This window comes from Anolis carolinensis, chromosome 3 (genome assembly GCF_035594765.1).
Source record: "Anolis carolinensis isolate JA03-04 chromosome 3, rAnoCar3.1.pri, whole genome shotgun sequence".
Lineage (NCBI taxonomy): Eukaryota > Metazoa > Chordata > Lepidosauria > Squamata > Dactyloidae > Anolis > Anolis carolinensis.
The window spans coordinates 183346959-183355723 of record NC_085843.1 but is presented as its reverse complement, the minus strand read 5'-3'; the positions used below and the strand labels follow the sequence as shown (position 1 = coordinate 183355723).

At 49.7% G+C, this 8765-nt stretch overlaps 1 protein-coding gene across 1 annotated transcript; it reads right to left on the bottom strand.

Moving 5' to 3' along the window:
* Positions 1–992: 992 nt before the first annotated feature.
* Positions 993–7718, bottom strand: znf503 (zinc finger protein 503). Its single transcript, XM_062975876.1, has 2 exons — positions 6405–7718; positions 993–4037 (listed from the first exon to the last, which is right to left on the bottom strand). The coding sequence occupies exons 1-2, from the start codon at positions 6789–6791 to the stop codon at positions 2499–2501; spliced, it is 1926 nt and encodes a 641-aa protein (XP_062831946.1). The 5' UTR covers positions 6792–7718; the 3' UTR covers positions 993–2498.
* Positions 7719–8765: the final 1047 nt, after the last annotated feature.

Here is an 8765-nt window from a genome sequence, read left to right as displayed (position 1 = left end):
TCCTGCCTGGGGGAATCCTTTGTAATCTAGCCCTGATTTGTTCCTGTCTGGAATTTCCCTGTTTTCAGAGTGTTGTTATTTATTTACTGTCCTGATTTTCGAGTTTTCCACATGTGGACAATTTCAACAGAAAAGAGGAAACTATGGAAATGAACAAAATCTGGCTACCGGTATTAAAAAATATTTTTAAATCAAGACAGTAAATAAAGAACACTCAGAAACAGGGGAATTCCAGACAAGAAACAATCAGGGCCAGCTATCACCTCCTAACAAAGGAATCCCCCAGGGTAGGAATCAGCCAAGCTTTGAAGCTGCAAGTCTTTTCAATGCTAATTAAGGCGATTAATTTCAGCATCCATACTTGTCTCAAACAGAGAAGAATTCTTTCTCCCACCCTGGACTTTCCAGAGATATATAAACCACACTTGCCTTGTTTCCAATATACCTCACAACCTGAGGATGCCTGCCATAGATGTGGGTGAAACGTCAGCAGAGAATGCTTCTGGAACATGGCCATACAGCCTGCAAAACTCACAGCAACTCAATAACATCAACATAATGAACTAGAGATCATTTACTTTTGCCAGTTGTAACAGGGGAGGGGAAAAAAAGCATTGAGTTGCTGTGAATTTTCTGGGCTGTATGGCCATGTTCCAGAAACACTTCCTCCTGAAATTTCGCCTACATTTATGGCAGGCATCGGTTAAGATCTCCCAACCTCTGAGAATGCCTGCCATAGATGTGGGCGAAACGTAGGGACAGAACACTTCTGGAAACATCGCCATACAGCCCGGAAAACTCGCAGCAACCCAATGATTCCAAACAGGAAAGCCTTCTACAACACTTTATCACATTCCTCTGAGTGTTGAATTAGTCAAAGCGAACCCCTTGCCCTCCTCTAATGACATTCCCTTAAGTCTACATTATATTTTCTTACAAGTCCCCAGAAGGTGGGTTCCAAAAGGGGGAAAAAAAGTAAAATCTGTTTGGAATACATCAAATATATCGAACTTTTAATCTTTGAAAGCAATACAATGTGAAATACATAACGTCATCCCTGTTTCTGCCCCTTCCACAGACAGGGTGGACTGAAAAATTTAAAAATAGTTAAAAGTGTTCCTTAAGAAGAACCAAAATAAGGCAAATGGAGGGCTTTTTTTAAGGGGGGACAGAGGCCCCTTCCACACAGCTGAATAAAATCCCACATTTTCGGCTTTAACTGGAATACATGGCAGTGTGGAATCAAATAACTCAGTTCAAAGCAGATATTGTGTGATTTTCTGCTTTGATATTCTGGGATATAGGGCTGTGTGGAAAAGACCTAGGGCCCTTCCACACAGCCCTATATCCCAGAATATCAAGGCAGAAAATCACACAATATCTGCTTTGAACTGAGTTATCTGAGTCCACATTCAGATAATGTGGGGTTGATATTCTGGGATATATTATTGTGTGGACGGGCCCAGATTCGTATTGTTTTCTTCCCGAAGACATACCAAAAAAAAAAACCAATTTATTGCCTGTAGTGGCATAAAAGTTCCAAAAAATTTAATAATACAGTAGAGTCTCACTTATCCAACGTTCTGGATTATCCAACGCATTTTTGTAGTCAATGTTTTCAATATATCGTGATATTTTGGTGCTAAATTCGTAAATACAGTAATTACTATGTAGCATTACTGTGTATTGAACTACTTTTTCTGTCAAATTTGTTGTATAACATGATGTTTTGGTGCGTAATTTGTAAAATCATAACCTAATTTGATGTTTAATAGGCTTTTCCTTAATCTCTCCTTGTTATCCAACGTATTCGCTTATCCAACGTTCTTCCGGGCCCGTTTACGTTGGATAAGTGAGACTCTACTGTAATTGCAAATTGAGTGGCCAAACTGCACTCTTTAAAAAAAGAAGAAAAGAAACATGCATTTAGGTTTTGTTTTTTTCCTCCCACCCACCCCCGAATGAGACAATACAATACAATCATAGCAATTGGAAAGTAACAACAACAGCTTCTATCAATTTTTTTGTTTCCTTTTTATTATTATTATGGATTGATTTATTTATATTCTACAACAGGGGTGTTTCCTCCACTTTTATTATCATCATTATCATCATCATTACTTTTTTTCCCGTCGGTCTTCCTTTAAGCCTATTGAAGTTAAAAGTTAAATGCACTTTTGTTGTGGTGGTGGTTGTTGTCATCAGAGTCGTCGTCCCAGCTTGAAGCTAACATAAATAAATACAGTGCCCATGGATCCAGTCCTGACGATGAACACTCTCTTTTATATTTATATATATATCAAAAAGGAGTCAATGGAGAGAGAGAGAGGAAGTTGGGGGAGAAGCAAAGAGGGCGGCTCGAGTGTGTCCTGTTTGGTTTGTTATGGGTGTTGGTTAGAGGCGCCTCTCTCTCTCTCTCTCTCTCTGTTCCTCCTTCGCGAACGGTCCAAGACCCCTCGATATCCCTCCCTAAAAAGCCCGAGAAGGTGCCCATCAACTCACTGGTATCCCAGGGCGGAGGCGGTGGTGAGTCTCTGCCCGTAGAGCGCGTACGGGGAGTAGTAGGCTCCGGCGGAAGGCGCGGCGGCGGGGACGGGGACGGGAGCGCCGGGCGCCGGGAGCGGGCTCTTGGAGTAAGGGTGGTAGCGGCTGCTGAGTCCCAAAGCGTGGTGCGGGCCGCGCAGAGCCGCCAACGCGGAAGGGCCGCCGGAGGAAGCCGCCGAGGGCAAGCTGTGCATGTGGCACGCCATGGCCGCCGCTGCCGCTGCCGCCGCCAAGGAACTGGAGCCCGGGTAGCCCCCGAGCAGCTTGTCGGCGCTGGGGAAGGCCGTGTGCGTCCGCAGGTGGCCCAGCAGCTCCTCCGAGGAGGCGAAGCGCTTGTCGCAGGGCCCGTTGGCCGAGACCCAGTTGCAGATGTGCGGCTGAGTATCGTTGGGGAGCAGGAAGCCGTACGGGTAGAGAGGGTGCCCGGCTAAGGAGGGCGGCGCCCCGCCGGAGTGCACGGCGTGCAGCGGGTGCGTGGGGTACACCAGCTGAGGCGGGTAGCCCTGCTTGAGCGCCGCGTCGTGCGCGCAGGAAGCAGCGGCGGCGGCGCCGGTTAAGTGGCTGGCGCAGTGGTAGCTCAAGCAGTACGGGTCGCGGCAAAGGCTGGCCGTCATCACCGAGGGTGGAGACGCGCCCGCTAAAGGGCTCGAGCCGGACGTCTTGCCGTTCCCGCTGCAGCTCAGCGTCCCCACCAAACCGCCGGGCTTGGTCGGGTCCAAAGCCACCCCGGGGGGGAGGAACTGCGGCGCGTAGCTTGCATAGCCCGGGTAACTCATGCCCGTCGGCGGAGGGAGCGGGAACACAGCCTGTCCTGGTTTGTAGGGCGACACCGGGGCCACGAGGCCCGAGCTGAGCACCGAGGAGGAGCTCACGACGCCGCCGCCTCCGCACGGAGGAGACGAAGCGGAGGAGACAGAGGACACTGACGACGACGAGGAAGAGGACGACGACGAGGCGCCCCCGAGGAGCGCTTTCGTGTCGTGGCCTTGGCTCAGTTCTGTAATCCTCTCTATCCGCCCCGGTTCCGTGCCTCCCTTCTCGGCGTTGCTGTCCTTCTTCTCCGCCGACTCGACGCCGCTGCCGCCTTTAGCCCCGTCGCCAGAAAGGAGTCCCGGGGAGCAGGCCGAGGCGCTGGAAGTCGGGCTGCCTGTCCTTGGCGTGAACGGCTGGCAGGTGGCGCTCGGCACCCGGAAGCCCGGCTTCTCGCCGCCGCCGCCGCCGCCTCCTCCTCCGCCGCCGCCGCCGCCTCCTCCCGAGCCTCCGGTCCCCGAAGAAGAGTCTTTCTTCTCCGCGCCGGGCTTGGAGTAAGGCTTGAAGCTGGACTTGTCTTCCGCGCCGATGTCGCTGAGCTTCAAAGGGCCCGACTTGCTCGACTCTTTCTCGCCGCCGCTGGAAGTCACCGAGGAGAGTTTGGAGGAAGGCGAGGGGTCCGGCTTCCCGATCTGGGAGCAGGTCTGCGCCAGGAGCGCCAAGGGACTCTTCTTCGCGTCCAGCTGCAAAGGGGTCCCGGGAAAAGAGGAGAGAGACAAGGGCCGAGAGTCAGAAAACAAGCCCCAGACAGTCAACCAACCCAGTCAACTTTCTGCCGCCCCTTCTACATACACTGCGAGCCCTTCCACACCGCCCTATACCCCAGAATATCAAGGCAGAAAATCCCAAATTATCTGAGTGCGGACTCAGATAATTCAGTTCAAAGTAGATATTGTAAGATTTCTGCCTTGATAATCTGGGTTATATGGGTGTGGAAGGGCCCCCAGCCATATGGCTTTTGCATACAGCCATATAAAGCAAATAATATCAAGGCAGATAACCCACACTATCTGCTTTGAACTGGGATATCTGAGTCCACGTTAACATGTAACCTAGGGCCCTTGCACACAGCCATATAACCCATAATATCACTTTATCTGCTTTGAACTGGAATATATGGCAGTGTAAACTCAGATAGCTGTGGGATTTTCTGTCTTGATATTCTAGGTTATATGGCTGTGTGGAAGGACCCCCAGCCATATGGCTCTTGCATACAGCCATATAACCAATAATATTAAGGCAGATAACCCACAATATCTACTTTGAACTGGGTTATCCGATTCCACATTTCCATGTAATCTAGGGCCCTTGCACGCAGCCATATAACCCATAACATCAAAGCAGAAAATCCCACTTTATCTGCATTGAGCTGGAAGATATGGCAGTGTAAACTCAGATAGCTGTGGGATTTTCTATCTTGATATTCTAGGTTATATATAGTTCAAAGCAGACAATGTGGGATTTTATGCATACATCTGGAAGGGGCCTCTATAATCTAGTTCAAAGCAGATAATGTGTGTTATCAGTTTTGACAATCTGGATTATATGGCGGTGTAGAAGCGGCCTGGGTCCACACTTATTTAAACAGCTTCATTGTCCACCCAGGAAACCCCTCTGCCTTTTCTGGGTCCTTTATATTACTTCTTACGGCCCTTCCAACTCTATGATTCTATGATTCCACAAAGCCATATAACCTTGAATATCAAGGCAGATAAACCACAATACCTACTTTAAACTGGGTTACCCGTAGGCCCTTTTACATAGCCCTGTATCCCAGAATATCAAGGCAGATAATCCACAATATCTGCTTTGAACTGGGATATCTGAGTTCACACTACCATAGATTCCAGTTCAAAGTAGAAAATGTGGGTTTTTATTCAACTATGTGTAAGGGGTCCCAGTCCACCTTGCCATACAATCCAGTTCAGTGTGGAAGGGGCCTTTCTATCAACTTTATTAACCTCCTTTCTTGTTGGAAGACGCACCCTAATTTCAGTCCCAGCAGCAAAAAGACAAGAGACACACCGGAGATTCTGAGGCCCCTTCTACACTGTTTTATATCCCAGGATTTGATCCCAGATTATATGCTTGTGTCCTGACAGCGGGGACTCATATAATGTAATTCAAAGCAAATAATCTTGGGTCAGATCCTGGGATATGGAGCAACGTAGATCTAGCATCAGTGCTTTTGACTCTAGGAGTCTAGAACAATCAACCTTGCCTCCCTTTGCTGGCTCTCTTTCTCCCCTCCAATCCAGCCTAACAGCACCCCACTTTTAGAGATACTTATCAAGGGGGGGAAGTGCGTCTTAGAATATAATAAATACGTGAATTTTATTAATATTTTAATATTATAATAATATATAATAATTAAAATAATATATTTAATATTAATAAATTATTAATAAAGTATTAACATTTAATTAATAAATATATTATTGTTAATAATTATATATTTATTTCTATCCCGCCATTCTCCACACAGAGAAGGCAGAAAATCCCACAACTGGGTTATCTGAGTCCGCACTGCCATATATCTCAGTGCAAAGCAGATAATGTGCGATTTTATTCAGCGGCGAGGAAGGGACTCAAAGCGGGCCTTTCTGGCTCTCTCGGCCGCCTTCCTCGCCTCCCAAGCCGAGCCCCGAAGCCAAGCCCTGGGGCTCAAACCCCCACCGAAACCCCCCTCCCTTCCCTTTGCCTCCCTATCGCAGCGCAGCGAGAATCTCTGCAACTCGGGTCCCGGGTGAAAACAAATCGGCGATTGGGATTTGGATTGGGAAAGACTTCAAGGCGTTTGGTTACAAAACCGCCGCCGACTCGGAATCCAGGGTGGGGCGTGGGGTGGCGGGGAAGGAGAAGGGAAGGAGGGCGAAGCTCTGGATTCCATTGCGAATTCCTAAGGAGGGAAGCGAGGGCTGGGACGGGAGAACTGCGAGGAAAGTCACTTTGGTTGCGGGCTTTGAGGGCCGGATCTCCCCGCACCCTTGAATTCAAGCCCACAAGCGCGATCAGGGCACAAGACAGAGCCGAACCCCCGCTTTGCTTACCTCAATAGGGCTGACGGGCGTGGAAGGCAAGGGCTGGAGATACTCGGGGTGCAAAATGTGCCCCGTCCGCGCCGTGAGCATTTTCAAGACTTTGATGGGGAGGCGGTTCGCCTGGCGCAAAGGGTCCGAAGGGGGCACGGCGTGGAAGAAAGGCTGGGCGGACGAGGCGCTTCTGCTGCCGCCAAGGCTGCTTCCTCCTCCTCCTCCGTAGTTCGGATCCCCCGAGTGTGCGCCTGGCCACGCAAGATCGCAGCCGACGCTGCTGCTGCTGTTCCCGAGATCTCTGGCGCCTCCTCCGCCTCCTCCTCCTCCCGCCGCCTCTGCTGCTCCTCCTCCTCCTCCGTGCTGACTACTTCTTACGGCAGAAAGCGAGGGGGATGTAATCATGACCCAAAGCCTGGCATTGAAAGCTGGCGGGGCGGGAGGCGAAGGAGGGAGAGGGGGGATCGATCCCCTTTTTTTCTCCTCCAAAGACGGGGAAGGAGGCAGCAAAGGGCCCCGCTCTGCTCTCTCTTTCTCTCTCGCTCTGCAGGCAGGCCGGGCCTCTCTCTCTCCCTCTGGCCTCCTCCTCCTCCTCCTCCTCTTCGGCGAGGATTGCCTCTGTTGCCCAGCCCGCCTCGGCTCTGGTGAAGGAAGGCAAGCTCACTTCAAAAGGCAGCTGAATTAGTCGGGAGATTAAAGCCTTTGCCGCCTTCCAATCAAATGGGACCCCGAGGTGATTGGAGGGTCAAGGGGATGTGACGTCACCGCCCGCTTCTTCGGGGGCTTTTCCACCGCCCTTCCCGTCTCCCCTCCCTCCCTTCTTCGCGCCTCTCCCGCCCTGCCTGCCTGTCTTTTCTTGGGCTCCCTTCCCTTCCTGCCGCTGCTAAGGCTTCCCCTCCACGAGCTCTGCCTCCTCAGGACACCAGGCATGGGCTTGGCCTCAGTTTTGTGTTTCACGTTCGACACACGCTCGCGTTTTTTGCATCCAGTCTGTGTGTGTGTTTAAACGCTTTGGATGACAGTACAAAGGCAAAGTTGGGGATCTCGTTTTGAGTGCCTTAGGAAACACACACACACATATATATTTACACACGCACACACATAAATAAAGGATCCCCGGTGGCGAAGTGTGTTAAAGCACTGATCTGCTGAACTTGCAGACCGAAAGGTCCCAGGTTCAAATCCCGGGAGCGGAGTGAGCGCCCGCTGTTAGCTCCAGCTTCTGCCAACCTAGCAGTTCGAAAACATGCAAATGTGAGTAGATCAATAGGTACCGCTCCGGGGGGAAGGTAAGGGCGTTCCATGCAGTCATGCCGGCCACATGACCTTGGAGGTGTCTATGGTCAACGCGGGCTCTTCGGCTTAGAAATGGAGATGAGCACTAACCCCCAGAGTCGGACACTACTGGACTTAACATCAGGGGAAACCTTTACCTTTACCTATATATTATTTATATATATATATACACACACACACACACACACACACACACACACATACAAAAGTCCCCCAGTTTTGCCTTTGTACTGTCAATCAAAGTGTTTAAACACATACACACAATGAACGTGTGTGTGTGTGTGTTCCAACGCTTTGGATGGCAATACAAAGGCAAAGTTGGGGGCCTGGTTTTGAGCGAAGCCAGTCTTTCTTGGGCCCCCTTTTCTCTCCTTCCTGCTCATCCTTCGGGACGCCAAGTAAACCATCATCATAATCATCAACTCTGACGCTGTTCTGACGTTATATTCGCCTTCTTTCAAGCTTTCCTCCTCTGTGTAGTCGAAGGCTTTCATGGCCGCAATTACTGGGTTGCTGGGAGTTTTCCGGGGCTGTATGGCCATGTTCCAGAAGCATTCCCTCCTGACGTTTCGCCTGCATCTATGGCAGGTTGTGAGGTCTGTTGGGAACTAGGCAAGAGGGGTTTATATATCTGTGGAATGTCCAGGGTGGGACTCTTGTCTGCTGGAATGTTGCAATTGGCTACCTTGATTAGCATTGAAAAGCCTTGCAATTTCAAAGACTTGCTGCTTCCTGCCTGGGGGAATCCTTTGTTGGGAGGTGTTAATTGGCTCTGATTGTTTCCTGTCTGGAATTCCCCTGTCTTCTGAGTGTTGTTGTTTATTTATTGTCTTAGAGTTTTTAAATACTGGGAGCCAGATTTTGTTCATTTTCAAGGTTTCCTCCTTTTTGTTGAAATTGTCCACATGAATGTGGATTTCAGTAGCTTCTCTGTATAGTCTGGCATGATAAAAACTCTAAAATCAGGACAGTAAATAAAGAACAACACTCAGAAAACAGAGGAATTCCAGACATGAAATAATCAAGGCCAGCTAACACCTCTCAACAAGGGATTTCCCCAGGCAGGAAGCAACCAGGCAAGGC

What these genes read in the sequence shown, in the direction of transcription:
- znf503 (XM_062975876.1), bottom strand. Translation starts at nt 6,791, where the DNA reads ATGATTACATCCCCCTCGCTTTCTGCCGTAAGAAGTAGTCAGCACGGA. An exon ending in CGCCCGTCAGCCCTATTGAG is followed by an intron (nt 4,038 to 6,404) that starts GTAAGCAAAGCG and finishes ACCCCTTTGCAG; the next exon opens with CTGGACGCGAAGAAGAGTCC.